Raw genomic sequence first — 25,266 nt, forward strand, 5'->3', positions numbered from 1 at the left:
TATTTGTGTGACACACACAGGGCAACAAAACCTGTTGCCCCCCTCGGGCCCTCTGGGTCGGCAACACTATGACCCACACATTTCCCAGAGTCACTACCCTTCTTTGCAGAAGGGTATTGATTGCCCTGGCTATTTGGATTACAGCAGCCTCCACGATAGATGTGCCCACTCGGAATTGATTCCTGACTGCCCAGTAGCAGTCAGGCATTGCAAGCTTCCACACAGTTATCACCACTCACTTCTCAACTGTCAGGGCAGGTCTCATCTTGGTATTCCTACACTTCAGGGTAGGGAAAGCAAATCACTATGTTCCTTGAAAGTGGCCTTACACATGGGAAAGTTTTGCAGCCACTGGGAATCATCCCATGCCTGCAACACTATGTGGTCCCACCAGTCTGTGCTTGTTTGCCCAGCCCAGTATTGGCGTTCCACTGTATCAACATGCCCCAATACTGCCATGATATTCCGATTGTCACATACCATGCTTTCAGGAGCCTCTGTGTTCATGTCCTCCTCACAATCTTCCTAGCTAGGCTCTGCACATACTGCAGGATAATGCACGAGGTGTTTGCAATGCTCATAAAAGCAGTGTTCATCTGAGCGGGCTCCATGCTATGGAGTCTTCATGGATAACCCAGGAAAAAAGCCACAAAATGATTGTTTGCCATTGCTTTCAAGGAGGGAGGGGAGGGGAGACGAGACATGTACACAAAACCACCCGTGACAATGTTTTTGCCCCATCGGGCACTGGGAGCTTAACCCAGAATTCTAATGGGAAGCAGGGACTGTGGGATAGCTACCCACAGTGCACCACTCCGTGAGTCGATGCTAGCCACGGTATTGAGGGTGCACTCCACTGACCTAATGTGCTTAGTGGGGACATGCACGATCAACTGTATAAAATTGGTTATTAAAGATCAACTTCTATAAAATTGTCCTAATTTCGTAGTGTAGACGTGCCCCTAGATTCCAAATTGTTGCCCCAGTTTAAGTGTAAAGCAGCCTTGAGGCCCTTGCCCATCAGAGAGCAACCTTTTCACAAGGTGGCTGTGTACATAGAGGGGCCCCTCAGCAAGGAGACCCAGTCAGGGAAGAAATACATACTGGTGGTAGATTTCACTACCCACTACCCCAAGATGTGCAACTGTCCTCCATCAAGGCAGACACCGTGGCAGATGCGCTGCTGACCATTTTCAGCATGGTGGGGTTCCCCAGAGAGGTCCTTACAGACCAGGGATCTAATTTCATGTCAGCCCTGCTCTGCTGCTTGTGGGAGAAATGTGGGGTTCAGCACATCAGGGCCTCTGTATATCACCCTCAGTCCAACGGGCTGGCGGAACGGTTTAATGGGACCCTGAAGAAGATGCTGAGGACTTTTATGGACCAACATGCCCAGGACTGGGACAAATATTTACCCCACCTGCTGTTCCACATACAGAAAAATGCCTCAGAAATCCACAGGGTTTTCCCCTTTCGAGTTGCTGTATGGGAGGAGAATGAGGGGACCCTGGGACTTGAGGGACAGATGGGAGGGGAAGGACTCTTCTGATGGGGACTGGGTGGTGGAATATGTGCTGTCTTTTCGGGAAAGACTCACTGAGCTCATGGGTTTGGCCAGGGAGAACCTAGCCTGGGCCCAAGGGAAACAGGAGGTTGGGTGCGACCGCTCACTGCATGCCTGCTTCTATGGTACTCGGGACCAGGGGATGGTTCTCATCTCCGTGCAGAAGAATAAGAATAAGAATCTCCAGGCTGCCTGGGATGGGCCCTTTGAGGTCATCAAGCAGCGGAATGTGGTGAACTATGTGGTGGAGCTGCCCAACCGGGCTCACAGCCACCAAGGGTACCATGGCGACATGATGGAGCTGTACTTTGATAGGGAGAGGTTGGGTGCTGGCCATATATGGGCAGGGGTAGGAGAAGCGGGGAGATCGCCTGGTGGATCTCTTCCCTCAGACAGCAGCCGGGCTCCCACTGGAATCAATTCCCCTCTCTGACCAGCTAACCCCTGCCCAGCAGGCACAGATCAGAGTGGTGCTGCCTTCTCACCAGCCACTGTCCCCCAGCAGGCCTGGGTTCGCTAACCTGGCTATCCACTGGATGGAGATGGAAGGAAACCCTCCCATCCGGTCTTCCCCATATAGAGTCACTGGGAAAACAGTCCAGGAACTGGGAGAGAGAAATCAGAGACATGCTGGCCTTAGTGACAATCCAGCCGTCCACCAGCGCATGGGCCTCACCCGGGGTGCTGGTGCCCACGAAGGATGGATCATTCAGATTCTGTGTAAACTGTTAGAAGCTTAATTCCATCACCGTATCCGATGCTGTCATAACTATAAAGGGAAGGGTAACAGCCCTCCTATGTACAGTACTATAAAATCCCTCCTGGCCAGAGACTCCAAACTCCTTTTACCTGTAAAGGCTTAAGAAGCTCAGGTAACCTGTCTGACATCTGACCCAAAGGACCAATAAGGGGACAAGATACTTTCAAATCTTGGTGGGGGGAAGGCTTTTGTTTGTGCTCTTATTTTGGGGGTTGTTCGCTCTTGGGACTGAGAGGGACCAGACATCAATCCAGGCTCTCCAAATCATTCTGAACAAGTATCTCATATTTCAAACTTGTAAGTAAACAGCCTGGCAAGGCGTGGTAGTTTTTATCTTTGTTTTCTCAACTTGTAAATGTACCTTTTGCTACAGTGTTTATCTCTTTTTGCTGTAACTTTGAACCTAAGGCTAGAGGGGATTCCTCAGGGCTCTTTAAGTTTGATTACCCTGTAATGTTATTTTCCATCCTGATTTTACAGAGATGATTTTTACCTTTTTCTTTAATTAAAAGCCTTCTTTTTAAGAACCTGATTGATTTTTCCTTGTTTTTAAGATCCAAGGGGGTTGGATCTTGATCCACGAGGAGTTGGTGGGAGAAAGGAGGGGGATGGTTAATTTCTCCTTGTTTTAAGATCCAAGGGGTTTGGATCTGTAGTCACCAGGGAATTGGTGAAGAGTCTCTCAAGGCTACCCAGGGAAGGGAATTAGCATTTGGGACAGGTGGCAGCGGACCAGATCTAAGCTCGTAGTTAAGCTTAGAAGTTTTCATGCAGGTCCCCACATTTGTACCCTAAAGTTCAAAGTGGGGAAGCAGCCTTGACAGATGCCTACCCAATCCCTAGGCCTGATGAGATCCTGGACAAATTAGAGGGGGATGTTACCTCACTACTGTGGATCTCACCAAGGGCTATTGGCAGGTGCCTTTGGACCCAAACACCAGACTGAAATCTGCCTTCATCACCCCAATAGGGCTCTTTGAGTTCCTGGTCCTACCTTTCTGCTTCAAGGTTGCCACATTCCATACCACCTAGTCGACCAATTGCTCAGGGGATGGAGAACTTTGCCCTGCCGTTCATTGATGACATCTGTGTCTTTAGCCAGATCTCAGAGGAACACATGTCCAAGGTGAAGAGGATGCTAGGTCACCTCTAGGAGGCAGGACTGACTGTAAAGGTTGAAAAGTGTAAAGTGGGGAAGGCTGAAGTGTCGTACCTGGGCCACAAGGTGGGGAGCGGCCACATAAGGCCAGAGCCCACCAAGGTGGAGGCGATCAGAGATTGGCCCATTCCCCAAATCAAGAAATAGTCACAGGCCGTTATTAGGATGGCGAGGCACTACCGGAGGTTTGTACCCCATTTTATCACCTTTGCAGCCCCCATCACTGAACAATGTAGGAATGGCAAGCCGGACAAAGTGGTCTGTAAAGAGCACTGTCCCTGCCCTGAAGGAGGCTCTAAGACAGGGCCTGGTTTTGGTAATTCCTTCCTGGTGTTCTCAGATGCCACAGACACAGGGCTGTGCGGTTCTGATGCAAGCTGGTGCTAAGGGGGACAGACACCCGATTGTATACCTGAGCAAGAAACAGCTTCCCTGGGATCAGAACTAGGCCATCCTAGAAAATGAAAGCCTGACCAAGGGTGTGGGCTCTTAAAAAGTTGCAGCCATATCTATTTGGGGGACGCTTTACTGTGTATACTGACCATTCTCCCCTGACATGGCTGCATCAAATGAAAGGGGCTAATGCCAAGTTTTTGAGATGGAATCTGATCCTCCAGGATTATGATATGAAAGTTATTCATCTTAATGCGAGTGCAAATCTTATGGCAGATGCTTTCTCACAGAAAGGGGTACCTGAATTTCCCCAGGTCACTGCCTGAAGTGACCCCGCTCGGTTCAGTCTTAAAGGGGGAAGAGATGTGATGAACTGGGCATTTTTCATAATGTTTTGTATGAATATTTTGTATGCCTCAGTTTCCCCTATGTGTTGAATATTTAACTAGGTGGAGGGTATGACCTGTAACTGTGGGACCGTTGTGCCCCTTGAACTGACTAGCCTGGGGTGTCTCTCACAATGCTGTGCTAGTGACAATCAGCAAACCCCTCCAGGTGCTGTTATCACTCAATCCAGCAGCATGTGAAGCCCCACATGCACGTAGCTTGTCTGAGTGCTCCCAGAGTCACTCATGAAATCTCACAGAGAAAGGCACCAACCAGATCTGCCCAGCTCCCAGTCTTGTACCTCAGGAATATACTGTCCTGCACTGTTCAAGATCCTTTCTTGAAAAATTCAAATTTATTAATTGATTCACCACTTACTTCAAGGGAAAGTGGACATGCACAGCCCTTGTTACCTGAGCAGATTTACCAAACACTTCAGACAAACTCATTGGTAAGAATAAACATAAAAGTAAGTTTATTGGCCACAAAAGATAGATTTTAAGAGGTTATAAGTGATAGGCAAAAAGTTCAGAAAAGTTCCCAAAAGAAAATAAAAGATAAGCCCGCAGTCTGGTAAATTCGGGTTCCTTCTCAAGCTCAGGTTGGCCACTCGTGATCTAATGTACATTGCCAAAGAGCCACAGTAATATGTTAGCAATCCCCCATCAGCTATCTCCCCACCCTCACTCCATTCCACACACCAGCAGCCCCGCCAATCAGTGCCTCACCCTCCTTCCCCACACCTCCTGATCAGCTGTTTTGTGGCGTGCAGGAGGCTCTGGGAGGAGCAAGGGCACGGCAGTCCCAGGGGAGGGGGCAGTAAGGGTTGGCGTGTGGGCAGGACATGTGGCAGAGCCACGGGTTGAGCAATGAGCACCCCCCGGCACATTGGAAACTTGGGGCCTGTAGCTCCAACCCCAGAGTTGGTGTGTATACAAGGCGCCACATATTAACTTATGAAGAGCCGCATGTGGCTCTAGAGCCACAGGTTGGCTACCCCTGGTCTAGACTCTCAACCTGGTTACACTTAGACAATATCTAGTTTAAGCAGTTTTTTTCACCCTACTGCATATTGCAGGTTGGGGACAGTCTTTCTTACACAGGCTTCCTTCCTAGCCTGGGACCAGTCTCCCCAGCTCCAGCATTCCTGTTGCCTTCATTCTAAGTGGGGGGAGGAGAAAGGACAAACTTTGGTGCCCCTGTGTTCCATTTTATATATTAGCCATGTACTCTGGAAGACAAGTCCAAGCATGTCTGGTGGGGGGAGGGGAGGACATTGCTGAGTCACAGGGTTGAGTAATTCCCTGGTGTGGTCTTCTGCCAGGTGAGTCATTGGGTTCGTCCCTGCCTTACCGGACAATACATTGCGATGATCTTCAATGCCTGCCCAGTCGTTAATCATTTCCTTTGTCACTCTGTGAGTTGGTTTCTGGGCTACACCCAAACTTACAGCATGCATATTTTAATGATAATCATAAAGCACAATCTTATAATTTCATATGCACGCATGCTACACATAATTCGAGAAAACGATGTTTTTCAGCTGATCATAATCTTCCCCATGATACCTTACATGGCATGCTTTACATGAAGTATTACAATTATATACCATTGATAAATATGGGGGTTTACAGGGTGCTCCCCAAAGGTACAGAGTGTGATGGGGGAAGGGATGTTTACTCTTTGCAGAGACAAAGAGACACAGGTGTGACCGTTGCCTAGCTGCCTGGGGCCTAGGCTCCATGCCCATGGAGAGTCTCAGAAGACAATGGTCACTACAATTGTTTGGATATTTGGCACCTAGCAACAAACAACGATGGATGGCCTACCTACCCTAGAAAGTCAGCCGGGTGTGACCAGCTGGAGGACAAAGGACTGGGGAGGGGCCAGGTGGGGTTCTTAAGCCTGGGTTTCTGGAGGCAGGGGAGAAGCTTCTGGACTGGGACTAAAAAGGGGTCATAGGGTTCTGGGCTTCGAACTGACCCAAATGGACTATGCTATAAGTTTCTGTTCTCTGAATTGACTAAGGACTTTCTATGCTGTGTTCCAGACAGATAATAATCTCGACCCTTCCCCCCCACTCTCCCACCCCCGCTTTTACAACACTGGCTGAGAGTCACTCCAGAGCCAGGAAGTTAGGGTGCATTGCTCCCTTTGGGTGTACAAGTCATCCCCAGGTGTCCAATTCAGGTGGACTTGCTGAGGGGAGCTCACGGTGAGAAGCAGGGGTGCTGAAGGCTCCAAAGTTGGGTCCCAGGATGTGGTGAAGCCAAGAGGTATACCTTAGTGAAAGTGTGACCCTAAGTGGGCTGACACACTGAAGGGGTCCTCCCAGGGACTGTTCCAGAGCTGTTCAAGAACACTGGAGCTGCATATCCGTGACAGGATGACTTCATGTTTGTAGTTACAAATCCTTTCTTATGCCCATAAGGATACAATGGAGAATCTAAACAGAGTTCAGGTCAGCGTTGTCCATCTAACCAGGGAAGGAGGTGGCCATAAACATGGTCCCATCATAGACTTTCTAACTGGGCACCAGACGGAGTGGAGACAATTTTAACCAATTTATTATTTCCATAAAAAAGCCATTTCTGATCAAAATAAATGTTTGGACAATAAAAATACTAACTCATGGTGCAGCTTAGATGGGGTCGCAAGCCTGGGAAATCTGCCACCCCTGAAATTGTGCTTATTCCCATCATATGCATCTGCAAATCCACCATCTTCACTGTGCTCACACAGGTCACATGCAAACAGCCAGGCCCCAGCAGTGAGCTATGGACACTTCACTAGGAACAGCTTCATAGCTCTTATCTGAGCTAAGCCCCACATCAACAGAAATTCACCTAATGGATGGGAAACCCCTGCTAAAAGTTTGTGAGCCGCTGCTGTTGTAGCCGCTGTCATTAGATGTTTTGGCTGCGTGTGTGTGTTCTCTCGTTTGCTGCGCTGGCTCTGGACAGGTAGCCAGTACAGGAGACTTTGGTCGAACTGCCCAATAAAACCACCAGACTCCTGTTCAGTAGTGAAGATACTTGTCCAGGTTTATTGCCGATGAAGCACGGTCCTGGTTGCCTTCATCAGTGTCTACAGTTACACTAGAACATCTATGCCCATGAAAATAGACACGGCTCAGTGAACAGCGGGTATTTCCATTCCATCCTAGGCCAGACAAAGAAACCCCCTTTGCTACTCCTCTTTTTTACACTGATACAAACAAGTTTCATATTGCCACTCTGACATATTTAGTGACTGCCCCCTGACATGGTTTGTTACCGCCCAATACCTTATCAAAACATCTCTATCCTTCTTACTGTCACCCTGACCTTATCTTTAAGGAAGCAGGATGTTCCTCTTATCTTTGGGGGGCGTGCTTCTACCGTTCTTGGTATCGGGGTGTTCTGGTACCATCCCTCTGGAATGTGTTTACGTGACTGCTTAGTGCCTAGGACTGCTTCTGTTTTTGCAATGCCAGCCCTGTTCTTGCGAAGTTCATATATCAGAGAGTGAACCTGTCAGCAGGCATGTTTTGTAACAGCCTGATTTCTGCTCACAGCCTGACTTTGCTTTATAGCAGAAGGGCCTGACTTCTGTTCAGGCCTTAGGCCTTATGTCTCAGGCTCTCTCTACTACAGCCACTAATGTTGCAATCAGGCTGTTCTACGGTTTGGTTCTCAGTGGCTATACTTTGGAACAGCGCACACCTAGCAGTGGGTAAGAAATGAGGAAGGGTGTGATTATGCTCTTTAGGGTCACTAGAGGGCAAAGGAACAAAGAAGATGTAGCGGCGTTGCCCAGTAGATAGCAGCCAAAGTGGAAGGGCAAGAAAGGAGATGTTATGTTGCCAAATGACCACCTGAGGGAAGTGGAAAGGAAGGTGAAGTTGAATAACGGTTTATTAATTGTGAGGAATGGGCCCTAAAGATAAAAGGACCCCTGCAATATGTAATGAACTGTGCATAGTAGCAGATGTTGGGAAGTGAGAAATGGGCTGTTATACTGAATAATGGCCAGCAGGTGACATGAGTCAAGAACTGGAAAGAGGCAGCTATGATAGCAAGAAGAATCCAATAGCGGACAGCAAAGAAACAGGCTGGGAAATCAACACTAGATGGCAGCAGAGGAGGAGAACTGAGGGGAGTGTCAGAAATACTGAGTAGTGACCAAAAGATTTTAGTAGCCAATACAATAATGGAAAAGCTATACTAGAAAAAGGGCCACTAGGTAGCAGCATATATTGAATATTAATAACGGGGTAGGGCAAGTACATTATACCAGGCCATCATCTTGACAGATATCTCTCAAGAGTGAAAGCTGGTATTTGTTCATGATCTCAAATATTTTCCACATGGAATCATTAGACTTAATAAAAGATACAATTATACAAGTAATGCTGTACAAGTCCCACTGGGCATTGTTAGCTACAAAGCTTTGGAGACACAGAATGAACCAAGTGGGAGAAAAGTTGAAGTGGGACCGTACCAAAAACTGTGAAGACCAAATACAAATATGAGGCAGCCTTTACACTTTGTAAATCGAAGGGGAAGTTCATTTTCCAAAGGTAGATCAAATATACCTGCTCATCCCTTCAGGTAACTGCAGGTCTCTTCATTGAGAAAATCCAGTTTCTGCAGAAAGAGGAGAGACAAAAACCTCAGCTGAGGAACGCTACCTCCTGGCAGCCAAGCCCTGAGAAATAAGAGCTCATCGCTTCAAGCTTGGGATGTGCTGTGGCTACGGGTGAGCACCATTTTCCTGACTGTATTTCTATACCACCACCAAACAGAGGCATGAATGTGCTTTGTGAATATTAGCTGGACAAGGTGATGAGGTAATATCTTATATTGCACTAACTCCTGTTGGTGGAGGAGAGAAGCTTTTGAGCTACACAGAGCTCTTCTTCAGGTGAATATTAGCTGGTTTAGCCTCACCTTCCCACAGCAGTGCCAGTCAGCGTTCATAGCACCATTTCACAACGATGGAGCGTGAGATCCATGCCTTGTCACGTGTCCTCAGCTGGGGATCTACCCTGATGACATAAATGGAGCTACCTTGATTTACATGAGTTGAGAATCTGGCTCACTATGTGCCCCAATGGGGTGGCAAATGCTGATAGAGTCTTACTAGCCAGGATGACACATGCCAGATTGTTTCTAGACTCCGAGTTCAGGGACAGCATCTTCTCCCCCGCCCCCAGTGCTTTTCTTGTTCTTGTGTTATCATCCTACAATCATTATGGCATGGGGAGGGTCACTCCCCATTTAGGGTTTTACATCAGCCTAGTTTTTTCCCTTCCTAACATCCAACTTCCAAAGAGTTGTATTTTATTACTGTTACATAGTGAACATCAAGAAACAGAAAAGGCATTGCCAGCCCCTCACCATGTCACCATCACCTCCACAGGAACTAAGGGAGAATTTACTCCACTTCATAAATTTATGGCATAAACTGATCTCTTGTGAGGGGGGTGCAAATTATTCCTTCTCTTACAGGACATTAAAATACTGAATATACCAGGAAACATTGTTAGATTAATTTCCATTAGTTCTAACAGAAGTCCGATACCTAAGGAAAGTAGATTGCACTGGAAATCTCAGTTCAACATTTTATTTGATGTATATATTGATTTTGAGTCCTAAGTCATGGCATGATTCTGGCAATTGCCAGAAATGAAATACTGCATTTAAGCATCATTGTAAAGCTTCAGTATGTCACTCTATGGAATACAATAGTAGATAAAGAAAGAGACTGATCTGATTATCAGTATTCAGCTACCAGAGAAATGGACTGATATAGTCATTGCTCTGATATGGCAGAAGATGGTCTACATGGATACAAAAGATCTGTTGTCGATCTGAGACTCCTTGCACTTTGACTGAAGTCAACATTTAGCCTTAAAATTTGAGCTGGTAGCCAGGAGAGGGAGGAGAGTTTCTGAATATTTATGGAATTACTTCATGACTCTTGATTACCTTTCAGGTCTATGTTCTTCCTATTCAATTTCACAGTTAGCTTTTTTGTTCCTAGACTCCACCCATGGCAGACACAGACTGGAGAAATCAAACGTCTGTCACAGAATTTATTCTCCTGGGATTCGGGGATCTCCCTGACCTGCAAATTGTTCTCTTCCTGATGTTCCTAGTGATCTATGTGGCAACTGTGGCTGGGAACACCCTCATTGTGGTGCTTGTTGTGGCTGATCAGCACCTTCACACCCCCATGTACTTCTTCCTGGGGAACTTGTCCTGCTTGGAGACCTGCTACACCTCCACCATCCTGCCCAGGATGCTGGCCAGTTTCCTCACTGGGGACAAAACCATCTCATTCAGTGGCTGCTTCATACAAATGTATTCCTTTTGTACTCTGGCAGCTACAGAATGCTGTCTCCTAGCAGCGATGTCTTATGATCGGTATTTAGCAATATGTAAACCCCTGCACTATTCAACTCTTATGAATAACAGGTTTTGCCTCCAGCTGGCTGCTGGGTCATGGTTAAATGGTTGTTTGGCTACTGACATCTTTGTATTATTCATGTCACAGTTAATATTCTGTGGCCCGAATGAAATTGACCATTTCTATTGTGATCTCATCCCACTGATAAAACTCTCCTGCTGGGACACACGCCTGATCGTATTGTTGAATTTCATACTAGCCTGTGTATTCACCTTGCCTCCATTTCTACTAACCCTGACATCCTATGTGTGTATCATCGCCACCATCCTGAGAATCCCTTCCACCATGGGGAGGCAGAAGGCATTTTCCACCTGCTCCTCTCACCTCATTGTGGTGACAATTTACTATGGAACCCTAATGATTGTGTACCTGCTACCGAAATGCAACACATTAAGCTTCCTAAACAAAATGCTCTCTCTTTGCTACACAGTCCTGACTCCCCTGGCAAACCCCCTCATCTACAGCCTGAGAAACAGAGAGGTCATTGAAGCCTTGAGCAAAGCAGTCAGTAAATATGTGGCTTTCAGAAAAACATGCAGAGACTCCTAGAGAATAACTTTGCCTAAATCAGCCAGGCAGCTGTGAAAACCTCAGGCTATCAGCCCCCACTGAAATTGAGTTGAAAACCCCCATTGAAAATCTCACCTGTAATGTGAAAAAGATGGAGATGTTCTGTATGGAGTTACTGAGAGAGTGTTTACAGTTCCATGCTGTCTCCATGTAACACATCATAGAGAAAATGAAGTTGTGGAGAGCTCTGTCACTCTCTCATGTTCAGCACTGATACATGGAGTATGATGGTATTTTTGTCCATGGTCTTGGCTAAACATTCACCCTATGTGAGGAGTGTGTACAGCGTTTGAAACTGCACAGGTCTGACATTGTGTAAGGCACAAAATCCACTAACGATCAAAATAAATCCCTTTGTATGCGCCCTGTTCATTGTTTCTCTGTGTTAGATAATAAAGTTTTATTTCTATTTGACTGTCTGAATTAGATTACAAAGCACAATGGGTGACATCATGTTTTGTGCTGCAATTCTTGTGACCCGAAGGACACAATGGACAATCCAGCAGGAACTCGGGTCAGTGTTGTCCATGTTAGTGGAAGGACCAGGGAGGGAGGTGGCGATAACCATATTTCCATCATGGAGTTTAACTGGGCACCAGGCAGAATTGAGACAATTTTAACCAAATTTTATTTCCATAAAAAAAGCTGGTTTTGATCAAAATTATTTTTGGACAATAAAAATACTAACTCCTGGTGCAGCATAGATGGGGATGTAAACCTAGGAAATCTGGCACCCGTGAAATTATGCTTATTGCCATCATACCTCTCTGCAACCCCACCTTCCCTGCACTCAGATAGGCTGGCTGCAACCAGCCAGGCCCCAGCAGTGCCCTTTGGACAATTCACCAGAAAAAGCTTCATAGCTCTTATCTGGGCTAAACCCGGGTGGAACAAGCTCCAACAAAGCACCAGCACCAGGCTCAAAGGGCGCTTGGAGGCTGGGAACTTGGGCAAACAAAGAGGTAGACTCACAAGTCGGGGGCACTGGGACTGTCCAGACCCAGGTAGGGGTTTGCCAGGCCACATGGAGAAATGAGGCCATTTCTGGGGTCGGGTCTGTCAAACGGGCACAGAGGAGGGATTCGGCCTGTGACCCTGCAGGGCAGAAGCTGCTTTGCTCCTGCCAGATGCACAGAGCATTTCAAAGAGAGGGGACTTGTTACAATGAGTGTCCCTAAAACTGATTGCAATGAGTGCATGTCCCGAGAGGGTTAGTTCTCAGGACACAGTGTCAAGACAGGCCAGGTGCCATAGACAGCTCTGCTCCATGAAGGGCCCTCCCCTCGGGCCGTGAGGCAACCTAGGGCGAGAGGAAGCGGCTACAACCTACCAGCGGGCAGAACTCCTGTGATGTCAAAATGGCAGTGCTGACTCAGTCTCTGGGAGAACGTCAGGGCTTGGCCAGGGGTAGGGGAGCTGGGCATCAGAGAGAATGGTAGGACTTGAGCCCTGCAGAAACCATTTTCCAAGGGACCTAACAGAATTAGGCACCCAAATCCCTTTGAAATGGGAGTTGGATGCTTAACTCTCTTAGATACCTCTGAGAATCTCAGCTTCGAGAGTAACTGGGATTCTGTCATGGTAGGTTCTGTAGTCAAATGTTTTTCGGCTGCGTATGTGTGTGTGTCGTGTTGTCTCTGCTCTGCACAGTCTGAGGCTTTCTCTCATACAGGTTCAATCTATGCATTTCCAATGGAAACAGACCCCACAGCAACAGAAATGCACTGGATGGATGGGAAACACCTGCTAAACCTTCGAAAGCCACTGCTATTGTATGTGCTTTTGTAGCCACTAATGTTGCAATCCTGCTGTTGTACAGTTTTGTTCCCAGTGGCTCTAATTTGGAACAGTGCACACCTAGCAGTAGGTAAGAAATGAGGAAAGATGTGATTATGCTCTCTAGGGTCATTAGAGGGTAGAGGAGTGGGAAAGGTGCAGTGGTGATGCCCAGTGGATAGCATCCAAAGTGGAAGTCAAGAAAGGTGAAGTTATGATGCCAAATGACCAGCAAAGGGAAGTGGAAAGAGGTAAAGCTGTATCATAAAGATTAGATGGCATCAGTGTAAATGGTGAGGAAAGAATTTTGTGGATCAATGGACCTCTATGCTATGTAATGAACTGGAAATATCTTTAGAAACCAAAGTGAGAGGAATATGAGTGAGCAAGGTATAAATGAAGATATGGAGGAATTCTGAAGCCGTGTTAATAAGGGAATCAGAGACAGCCAGCCTAGCTAGTCCTAGGTTACCAACACTACCTAAAGATAGGAAAAGTGTACCATGGTGGAACGATGACCAACGGGGACACAAGAGCATCAAGGATCGAAAGAGGAAGCTACAACATCCACTGTAGTTAACTGCAGAAGAGAGCAGAGAGTAAGAACAGAGCAATAGACTGTCATGCTGTATAATGAACTCTAGGGGCAGGAGATTGAAAGAAATGAGGAAAGGTCCGTCCTATTGGCCAATATATTTAAGAACAGGATAAAGTCCTGTAATGTGAAAAGGAAAGGTCAGTGATGCTGCAAGGTGTCCACTAGAGGGCAGCACATTCAAAGCAGGAGAAATAGGCAGCTATTTTCCGAAAGGCCCAGTAGGTGACAGCAGATATAGGCTTAATATTATTTATTATTCTATGGGCAGTAGCTTTGAACAGGCCATCAAGTAGAGTTTCATCATTATGTGAAGTATTTTCACCTGTGGGATTTTTTCCCTTTTATAATTGTAAGCAAGGTCTGCATGAATACTCCCCTGACCGCTAGTGATGAACTGACCTTGTTTGCATAGACATGCCTATTCTGCCTAGGCACGATGGAAATGTTTTGCCTAAATAATGACTTTTGGTGGTGTTGGATCAGAAGTCGCTTTGTTATTGGAGCAGGGGTAATAAAGAGTTGTGTATCCTTGTGCAGGGATCAAGGGTAGCAGAACTGTACTTGGCATACCCTGGTGGAGGGAACTAAACTTGGTATACCCTGATGGAGGGACTCACCCTCAGCTAAACTGCATTCAGTCAGCGGAAGACAGGGGTGCCAAAGCTGAGTGGAATTGAGAGAGGGTGGGGACAGGTAGCTTGTGGTGTGGCTTTCTTTTCTCCACTGTTTAATAATAGAGTTTAGTAAGACTCACTTGAAAGTCTTGTTGTAAAACAACAGAATTGAAATCACTAATTACCAGCTCTAAGCATTAGACCTGTTTTACAGCAGTGTCTCTGATGCCAGAGACTGTCCAGCCTACACTAGTAGTTGGCCTTGCCCACTAACAGCTGAAATCACAGAGAGCTATATTAAGTTGTGGGCCCTCAAACCACTCCAGAGGGTACAGGGAGTGGCCAGCGGAGTGGCAGATGTCAGGGCAAGAACCTGGGCAGCGGAGCCAGCAAGGTGCTTTTTTCTCCCCAACTCCCCCAGGTGGGAGGTGAACTCACGCAGATACATTTCTGAACTCTGGGTCTTTAATGACCAAGGACAATAACTGTGGGTGGGTTGTGGTGAAGAGAGGGGCACGCTAAAGGAACTTTTGGTTGCTGGACTTAAGAACCTGAGGCACAAGGACACTGTCCAACGTACTCTGGGTTAGGTGTTTTGCTCATGATTTTATGTTATGAATTCTGCTTGCAGCGTTTTCCCAAGTTAATGCCAGGTTACTTTCCCCCTTTTTATTAAAACTTTCTTTTCCGCTCTCAGACTCTGTGCTTGTGAGAGGGAAACTGTTGCCTCTAGAGGTGCTCAATGGGTAGTGTGAAATTGTCTCAGGTTACTGGGTTGGGGCTGGATTCAGTTTTGTGTTGTAGTGTTGGAAAGGATCCCTTAGATATTGAACCCGGCCCTTGTTGCTGCCGACTCCAACTGGCAGAAGGGTTACATAAGGAATCGATATGTCACATTGGGCAATGTTTGCAACAAAGATTTGGAGAAACAAAATTAGTCAGCTAAAAGCTAGGTTGAAGTGGGATCCTTATTAAAAAGTTCAAACACCATCACCATAAAAACAAACAAACCAACCCCAAAATGGGTTGAGAATAATGTTTTCCCAATCTATTTTGCAACCAAATTAATAATAAATAAATCAAGTGGTTTGTTGCTGAAAATCTGAATAATAATTTTTTTGGTTCATACGAGAAAACTTGGGTTACAAAAATGAGAACTTCATGCTTTTATACCGACTTCTGGAAAGCAGGTGTATGGAGACAATATAAAAATAATTTAAGGAAATGTGTGTGGGGGGGAACTGCCCTTTAGTGGTTGGAAATAGATCCTGTCAAATGTGGCCTCTTCAACTAGTATCTTATTCAAATATTCCAGAACTCAGATACTGGTCTGTGCTTTGAGCAGAATGACCCCAGATTTACCTATTCTATTTTCATAGGAATTGCCAGACTGGATCAGACACTAGGTCCATCTAGACTAATATCCTGTCTGACAGGGACCATAGTCAGATGTTTAAGAGGAAGATGGAAGAATCCCATAGGAGGTAGAAGTGGAATAATCTGCTCCCCATATAGCTCTCACTTTGGTCTCTGATACTTAGAGATTGGCTCAAGCCCTGAAGCATGAGGTTTAATATCCCTTCCAGAATGTTGGTTGTCATTAATTATGATATCTCTGGACATTACTGATATCCATGTAAATATCCAGTCCCTGACATTGCAAACAGTGATGCTTTGCAGTTTAATAATGACCATGACCATGACATGCCCACAGGTTTATTACCTTAGAACAACTCCTGTGCAGTTACTCTGTACATAGGGCTGCTTTTCACCTGCTCAGGTATTTCAATTAGGATGTGACTTAGAATACATTGTCTCTCTCCTTATCACTTCAGTCAGTAATGCCAGGGATAGGAGAGACTACTTAGACATCCTCAAAATATCCAGTTCCCATTCTGTCACTAGGCAGGGGCTCAAAAAGAGCTGTTATAAAAGGACACATTTATGGAAAACCCTTCCAAACTGTCATCTCTACAATCTCACTGGCACTTTTTCAGGTACAGTTTTGAGAATTCCTCAGTGCTGCTTGGCATGAACATTGGCCAAATCAAAGCGATCTGAAAACCTAAGAAGTTTACTTTAAAACAGGATTGCCCCAAAAAGTGGTCACTGTGCATAATCCCAGTAGCCTCAGGACAGAGAAGGCTGGACATTTCCTTTCCCATTTCAAACGATTTATTTTCTGTTCCTTTGGAAAAGGCAGGAACCTCTCAGAAATGAGAATCCAACACACAGAATGCTCAGGCAACCCATAGGGCACATACTAGGAACGACAATGGATCTATAGGAAAGTTATTGCAATAGTTATTAGGATACAGACCAGTGGACTGTTGCATCAAAAATATGTAAACACATGATGCAATAGCATTAGAAAGAAGCACAGTGACACTTGTCAGAGAGGTCATGCAGAGAAGTACGCTGCCTTGCCCAGCTCCCACTCACTGGTGATGACCCAGCTTTCATCCTTAGTGTCCTAGGCTGAAAATATTGTGTGGGGGAAAGGTCCTTGCACACTAGTCCTGCTCCTGGCATATAGGCAAAGATCCGTAAAAGAGGGGAGACACTGCTTCTTGTCTGTGGCCACCTCTGTTCCAGGACTGGTGTATATAGTGTAAACAAATGAGTTACACTAAGAGGCCACATCACTGGATTCTCCTCCAATGGGAAACTTTAACGGTCTGGGTGGTTTCCCAGGGTACAACCTGGAACTGTGAGACCTGCTCTCCCCCTGAACACACTAGTCTGGGGTGTGTGTCACAATGCTCTGCTAGTGACAAGAAGCAAACCCCTCCAGGTGCTGTTATCACTCAGTCCAGCAGCAGGTGGAGCCCCACACCCAGTTAGATTGCATGAATGCTCCCAGAGCCACTCATAAATCTCACAGAGAAAGACACCAACCGGATCCCACCAGCTCCCAGCCTTCTACCTCAGGGATGTACCATCTTGGACAGAACAATGACAATTTATTAATTGATTCACCACTTACTTCAAGGGAAAGTGGACATGCACAGCCTTTGCCACCTGAGGAGATTTACCAAACGGTTCAGACAAACTCACTGATGAGGATAAACATAAAAGTAAGTTTATTGGATACAATAGATATATTTTAAGTGATTATAAGTGATAGGCAAAAAATTCAGAGAAGTTACCAAAAGAAATAAAAGCAAAACACATTCTAAAGTAATCTTAACACTCAGTACCCTTACAACTTAGATGCGTTTCACCACAGGCTAACTGGTTGCCTTTCAGCCAGGCTCTTGCCTTTGATCAGTGATTCAGTCGCTTGGTGGTGGTGATTTGTAGATGGAGGTTGAAGAGAGAGAGCATGGAAAATGTCTCTCACTTTTATAAGGTTCTAAAGGAGAGCTGAGTAACAGGCTGTCATGCTGGGATATTGACATTAGATGCCAGCAGAGTAGAGGAAATGAAGGTGGGGGGGGTCAGAAATACTGACTAGTGACCAATAGATTTCACTAGCCAATAAAATAATGCAAAAGTTATACTATAAAATAGCCACTAGGTGGCCGCATAGAGCCATTGGGTTAGAAGGGACCGCAAGGGTCATCTAGTCTAACCCCCTGCCAAGATGCAGGATTTGTTGAGTCTCAGCCATCCAAAACTGATGGCTGTCCAGCCTCCTTTTGAAAACTTCCAGAGGAGATTCCACGACTTCCCTAGGCGATCTGTTCCATTATCCTACTGTCCTTACAGTTAGATTAAATCTCAGGAAAAACAAAATTTCTCCATTTTTATGGCAGTCTTTCAAGTATTTGAAGACCGCTATCATGTCCCCCCTTAACCTCTTCTTTTCTAAAGTAAACATACCGAGTTCCTTCAGCCTTCCCTCATATGGCTTGCCTTCCATCCCTTTGAACTTCTTTGTTGCTTGCCTTTGGATCCTCGGCAGTTTCTCTACATCCTTTCTATACACTGGTGACCAAAATTGGAAACAGTCTCCAGCTGAAGCCTAACCAGAGCTGAGCAGAGTGGTACTATCACCTCACAAGATTGGCATGTTATGCCTCTGTTTATGAAACCTAAAATTGCATTTCCTTTTTTTGCAACAGCATTGCATTACTGACACCTGTTGAGCTTGTGATCCACCACAACTCCCAGATACTTCTCAGCAGTGCTGCTGCCAAGCCAGTTATCCCCCCATTCTGTATTTGTGCATTTAGTTGTAAGCATGTTGTAAGGGTGATATAATGTACTTACACCACCCCTTTAATAATATTCAATATATGCTGCCATCTAGTGGGCATTTCTGAAAATAGCTGCCCTTATAACAGGCCATCACCTTGGATAGGCATTTTCCAAAAATGTAAGCTGGTGTTTGTTCATGATCTCAAATATTTGACACATACGTTCATTAGACTTAAAAAAAAGTTACAATTATAGAAGTCACGCTGTACAAGTCCCATTGGGCATTGTTAGCTACAAAGCTTTGGAGACACAAAATGAACCAAGTGGGAGAACCGCTGAAGTGGGACCATATTAAAAAGCGTGACGACTGAATAAAAATATAAGGCAGCATTTACGCTTTGTAAATCGAAGGGGAAGCTCATTTTCCAAAGGTAGATCAAATGTACCTGCTCATCCCTTCAGGTAACTGCAGGTCTCTTCAATTAGAAAATCCAGTTTTGGCAGAAAGAGGAGAGACAAGAACCTTAGCTGACGAACCTACGTCCTGGTGGCCAAGTCCTGAGAAATAAGACTTATCGCTTCAAGCTTGAGCTGTGCTGTGGTTACAGGTGAGCACCATCTTCCTTCCTGACCACCAAACAGGGGCAGGAATGTGTTTTGTGAATATTAGATGGACAAGGTGGTGTTGTAATATCTTATATTGCACTAAATCCTGTTGGTGGAGGAGAGAAGCTTTTGAGCTACACAGAGCTCTTCAGATGAATATTAGCAGTTTTAGCCTCACCTTCCCACAGCAGCTCCAGTCGACGTTCATAGCACCATTTCACAGAGATGGAGCTTGAGATCCATGTTTTGTGACATGTCCTCAGCTAGTGAGCAGGAGAGGGAAGGGAGTTTCTGAATATTTATGGAATTAATTCATGACACTAGATTACCTTTCAGCTCTTTGTTCTTCCAATTCAACTGCACAGTTTTCTTTATTGTTCCTAGACTCAACCTATGGCAGACAGAAACTGGAGAAACCAAACGGCTGTCACAGAATTTATCCTCCTGGCATTCGGAGAACTCCCTGACCTGCAAATTCTTCTCTTCCTGATGTTCCTAGTGATCTACATGGCAACCGTGGCAGGGAACATGCTCATAATTGCACTAGTTATGGCTGATCAGCACCTTCACAACCCCATGTACTTCTTCCTGGGGAATTTGTCCTGCCTGGAGACCTGCTACACCTCCACACTCCTGCCCAGGATGCTCGCCAGTCTCCTGACTGGGGACAAAACCATCTCATTCAGGGGCTGCTTCTCACAACTGTATTTCTTTGGTTCTCTGGTAGCTACAGAATGCTATCTCCTAGCAGCAATGTCTTATGATCGGTATTTAGCGATATGTAAACCCCTGCACTATTCAACTCTTATGAATAACAGATTTTGCCTCCAGTTGTCTGCTGGGTCATGGTTAAATGGTTGTTTGGCCAGTACAGTCCTTATATTATTCCTATCACAGTTAACATTTTGTGGCCCAAATGAAATTGACCATTTCTATTTTGATCCCATCCCACTGATGGAACTCTCCTGCAGTGACACACACCTGAGCATTTTGGTGGATTTCATACTAGCCTGTGTATTCACCCTGCCTCCATTCCTACTAACCCTGATGTCCTACGTGTTTATCCTTGCCAGCATCCTGAGAATCCCTTCCACCACCGGGAGACAAAAGGCCTTTTCCACCTGCTCCTCTCACCTCACTGTGGTGACAATTTTCTATGGAACCATAATGATTTTCTACATGCTACCGAAACATGATACACTCAGAGATCTGAAGAAAGTGCTCTCTCTTTGCTTCACGGTCCTAACTCCCCTGGTAAACCCCCTCATCTACAGCCTGAGAAACAGAGAGGTCAAGGAAGCCTTGAGCAAAGCAGTCAGTAAATGTGGCTTTCACAAAAACATGCAGAGACTCTGAGAAAATAAAATAGCCTGAAATTTTGTGTGATTGAAGCAATAAGCCTGTGTTGCACTGTACCTCGAAGTAGCCCCCTGTAACTCCCATATTCATCTTTTGTATTTGGTTGTGATATTTCATACAAAGCATTCCTTATAAGGTATCATGATCTGCTGAAACTCATTCTTCTGTCAAAATATGTATATTTTCATTGTATATGTCATTATCAGTTTTGCTGTATGTTTGTTATTGAAATATATTAGGAGTCTGGGAGTCGCCCACTGTTAGTTCTCCAGGGACAACATAGGAGGTAACCCAACCCAGGCAAGCGTTAAACAACCATCACCAGCGGGGGGAATTATAAAGAAGAAGTCTACAATTTTGTAACAGGCAATTGCGCAAGCACAACACAATGGGAATTGCTCAACTCTGTGACTCATCAAGGCCCACTAGGACATGTCTGGCCCAGTATTTTTCCAGGGATATGACTTGAGAGTATAAAGTAAGGGACAGGGGCATCATGAGACAACCTCTTTCCTCCCCCACCTACTCTGGAGGCAACAAGAACACTGGGAAGACAAAGACTTTGAACTGGGGAGGTTGGTCCCAGGGTGAGAAGGGAATTCAGCCTGTGTGTTAAGAACTGTAACCTGGCTTCAACATCCAGTGGGGTGTGGAAAACTTTTTGATTCAGATATTACTGAGTCTGATAAAGTTCAGGATTTAGAATGTGTTTGTATTTTTTTTTCTTAGACATAAAAATCAGAGATATTTACCTAACACTTATGATCACTTAAAATCTATCTTTCTGTAGTCAATAAACTTATTTTAATGTTTAATCTTAACCAGTGAGTTTGTCTAAAATGCTTGGGGAATCTGCTCAGATTATAAAGGATGGTGCATGTCCACTATCCTTTGATGAAGTGGTGAACTAATTAATGAGCTTGCATTGTTCGAGAGAAGGTCTTAAGCAGTTTAAGATTATATATTTCTTGGGGTGCAAGGCTGGGGGTATTTGCTGATGTCTGCCTCCGTATAGTTCATGAGTAGCTTGAAGAGCATTCAAGTGTGTCTGTGTATGCTTGTGACTGAGAGATAACAGCAACTGGGGGGAGAGGGAGAGGAGATTGCTGCTTCTCCTATTAAAGGATCATGAGAAACAACCTAGGCTGGAGAGGTAAGGAGGTACAACAGTCCCACAGCTCAAGGTTGTACCCCGGGGGTCCTGTCACAGTGCCCCAATAAAATTAATTTGAAAACTCCCATTGAAAGTCTCAGCACTCAGTGTTGTCCATCTAAGTGGAAGGACCAGGGTGGGAGATGGCCATAGCCATGTTTCCATCATGGATTTTTCAACTGGGCACCAGGAAGAGTGGAGACAATTTTAACCATTTTTTTATATCTCTAAAATAAATGGTTGGTCAATAAAAATACTAACTTCTGCTGCAGCCTATGTGGGGACGTAAGCCTGGGAAATCAGCTACCTCTGAAATTGCGGCTAATTCCATTCCCACCATACCCCCCTGCAAACCAACCACCTTCATTACACTCAACAGGCTGGATGTAAACAGCCAGGCCCAAGCAGTGACCTCTGGACACTTCACCAGGAATAGCTTTATAGCTCTTATCTGAGCTAAACCTGGCTGGGACCTGCTCCAGCAAAGCACCAGCACCAGGCTCACATGGCCCTTGGAGGCTGGGAACATGGGCAAACAAAGAGGTAGACTCACAAGCCAGGGACACTGGGACTGTCCAGACCCAGCTGGGGGTTTGCCAGTGGACCCGTAGAACTGAAGGCATTTCTGGGATCGGATCTGTCAAATGGTCACTGAAGAGGAACTCTTCATGTGGCCCTTTAAGGCACCAGCTGCTCTGCTGTCACCAACTGCACAGAACAGTTGAAAGGGTGGGGACCTGTTACAATGAGTGTTCCCAAAAATCACTGCAACAAGTGCACATCCCGAGAGGGCTCGTTCTCAGGACACAGTGTCCTGCCAGCCCCAGATGTCTTGGACAGCTCTGCTGCATGCAGGGGCTCTCCTCAGGGCATGACATAACCTATGGTGAGAGGAAGTGTCTACCGCCTAGCAACGAGCAGAACTCCTGTGGTGCCAATACAGCAGTGCTGGCTCAGCCACTGTGAGCATGTCAGGACTCGCGCAGAGGCAGGGGAGCTGGGCACCAGTGAGAGCTGGGCTGCTATCACTGTAGTTTCTATCTATGGATTTCCATTGGAAAGAGAATCCAAACAAACCAAAATGCACTGGATTAATGGCAAACCCCTGATAAATTGTTGAGACCTGCTAATGTTGTACGAGTATTTGTAGCCTCTAATGTTCCAATCATGCTATTGTGTTATTTGGTTCCCAATGATTATAATTTTGAACAGCAAACACCTAGTGTCATAACTATAAAGGGAAGGGTAACAGCCCTTTTGTGTACAATACTATAAAATCCCTCCTGGCCAGAGACTCCAAAATCCTTTTACCTGTAAAGGGTTAAGAAGCTCAGGGAACCTGGCGGACACCTGACCCAAAGGACCAATAAGGGGACAAGATACTTTCAAATCTTGGTCAGGGGAAGGCTTTTGTTTGTGCTCTTTGTTTTGGGGAGAGTTTGCTCTTTGGACTAAGAGGGACCAGACGTCAATCCAGGCTCTCAAAATCTTTCTGAACAAGTCTCTCATATTTCAAATTTGTAAGTACAACCAGGCAAGGTGTGGTAGTTTTATCTTTGTTTTCTCAACTTGAAAATGTACCTTTTACTAGGGTGTTTACCTCTGTTTGCTGTAACTTTGAACCTAAGGCTAGAGGGGGGGTCCTCTGGGCTCCTTAAATTTGATTACCCTGTAATGTTATTTTCCATCCTGATTTTACAGAGATGATTTTTACCTTTTTCTTTAATTAAAATCCTTCTTTTCAAGAACCTGATTGATTTTCCCTATTTTTTAGATCCAAGGGGGTTGAATCTTGATCCACCAGGAGTTGGTGGGAGAGAGGAGGGGGGATGGTTAATTTCTCCTTGTTTTAAGATCCAAGGGGTTTGGATCTGTATTCACCAGGGAATTGGTGAAGGGTCTCTCAAGGCTACACAGGGAAGGGAATTAGCACATTGGGAGTGGTGGCAGTAGACCAGATCTAAGCTGGTAGTTAAGCTTAGAAGTTTTCATGCAGACCCCCACATCTGTACCCTAATGTTCAGAGTGGGGAAGGAGGCTTGACATGGTGGCAGAGCGGTGAGATCATTTTAAACCAAAAGCCAGTAAGATTTTTTTTTCTCCTTTCTAGCTGCTTGGAAAGCAGAGCTGAAGGTAGATGCATATCTTATCTTTCCTTGCCTGAATGCAGAGGTGTTAAGGTTTTTTAACAAGGGTCTTTGTTAAGAGAAGGGTTCAAGCAGTGAGCAAACAGCTGGCAAAAGGAATTTACAAGCTGAATTGTTTTTTTTTTCTTTCTACCTCTCTGGGATAGCTAGTTAGAAAGTCTCTGTTACTTAAGGCAGCCCTGAGTTGAGTGCATCCCAGTTTCAGTGAACTTCAGAGGGGTGTGGCCCAGCCCAAGAAAGCAGGGAAATGACTACCAGTAAGCAGCTAACAAACTAGAACTGGCTAGACTGGAAGCAACAGAAAAGGAAAATGAACATAAGAGACGGATGGAACTAAAATAATTAGAAAATAAGGAAGAGTAGGTTGCCCAAAAGAGAGCTATGGAGGAGAGGGAAAGAGAGAGGAAGCATGAACTGGAATTAGCACGGGCTAGGCCGGATATACCAGGCAACCCTAGCAACCCCTCTCCAGGTACCGCTTCCCATCCCAGAACATTCCCCACCTACAAGGCAGGCGATGATACTGAGGCCTTTTTAGAAAATTTTGAAAGGGCCTGCCTTGGGTACAGCATCACTACAGACCAGTACATGGTAGAGCTGAGGCCGCAGCTCAGTGGACCCTTAGCAGAGGTGGCGGTTGAAATGCCTAAGGAACACATGAACAGTTATGAACTTTTTAAAAACAAGGCCAGAATCCGAATGGGGCTAACACCCGAGCATGCCCGTTGGCGGTTCAGAATCCTAAGGTGGAAACCAGATGTGTCTGTTATCCGACATGCCTACCACATTGGGAAAAAATTGGGAGGCCTGGATATCAGGAGCAAATGTTAAATCTACAGAAGAGTTGCCCTTCCTAATGCAAATTGAACAGTTTTTAGAGGGTGTTCTTGAGGAAATAGAAAGGTACATACTAGATGGGAAGCCCAAAACTGTAACCGAGGGAGGGAGATTGAAGCCAAATGGGTGGAGGTGGCAGAAAAGAAAAAAACGAATAGCAGTTGGAGCGAATATCAGAAGGGGAAACCCGAAACAAAACCTTACCACTGGGGACAACCCAAGGCCCCACCTACCTCCCAAGGGAAACCCCAGGCGCCTTCTCACCCCACCACACCAGTTTCAACCAACCAACGTCGCCCCGGTGATACCTTAGCAGGGTGATGTTTTACATGTAATGAACTGGGACTGAATAAAGACCCACTGCCCCAAGAACCCCAACCGATTACAGTTCATTACACCACAATCACACCAAAGATCCCCACACCCAGATGCCTCTCTCATACCCTCGGAGCAAAGGGAAACCTTGAGAGTGGGAGGAAAGAAGGTTATCGCGTGGAGGGACACTGGGGCACAAGTGTCAACTATCCACCAATCCCTAGTGGACCCCAAACTCATCAACCCGGAGGCTCCGGTGACAATTCAACCCTTCATGTCACACTCTGTAACCTTGCCTACAGCCAAGTTGCATGTCCAGTACAAGGGCTGGTCAGAAATGTGGACTTTTGCAGTCTATTACAATTATCCCATCCCCATGCTGCTGGGGGAAGACTTGGCCAACCATGTGAAGCTAGCCAAGAGGGTGGGAAT

General features: G+C 45.7%; 2 protein-coding genes across 2 annotated transcripts; both read left to right on the forward strand.

Annotated features, from left to right (window-relative positions):
- Nucleotides 1–10,299: 10,299 nt before the first annotated feature.
- LOC112060720 (olfactory receptor 6B1) lies at nucleotides 10,300–11,340 on the forward strand. Its single transcript, XM_024112467.3, is given in 2 exon segments — nucleotides 10,300–11,229; nucleotides 11,232–11,340. Coding segments are annotated over 2 exon segments (981 nt in total). The 3' UTR covers nucleotides 11,283–11,340.
- Nucleotides 11,341–19,416: 8,076 nt separating this feature from the next.
- On the forward strand, nucleotides 19,417–20,518 carry LOC135974632 (olfactory receptor 6N1-like). Its single transcript, XM_065563053.1, has one exon. The coding sequence runs from the start codon at nucleotides 19,417–19,419 to the stop codon at nucleotides 20,377–20,379; it is 963 nt and encodes a 320-aa protein (XP_065419125.1). The 3' UTR covers nucleotides 20,380–20,518.
- Nucleotides 20,519–25,266: the final 4,748 nt, after the last annotated feature.

Source organism: Chrysemys picta, chromosome 12 (assembly GCF_011386835.1).
Source record: "Chrysemys picta bellii isolate R12L10 chromosome 12, ASM1138683v2, whole genome shotgun sequence".
Taxonomy (NCBI): Eukaryota; Metazoa; Chordata; order Testudines; family Emydidae; genus Chrysemys; species Chrysemys picta.

What these genes read in the sequence shown, in the direction of transcription:
- LOC135974632 (XM_065563053.1), top strand. Translation starts at nt 19,417, where the DNA reads ATGGCAGACAGAAACTGGAGAAACCAAACGGCTGTCACAGAATTTATC.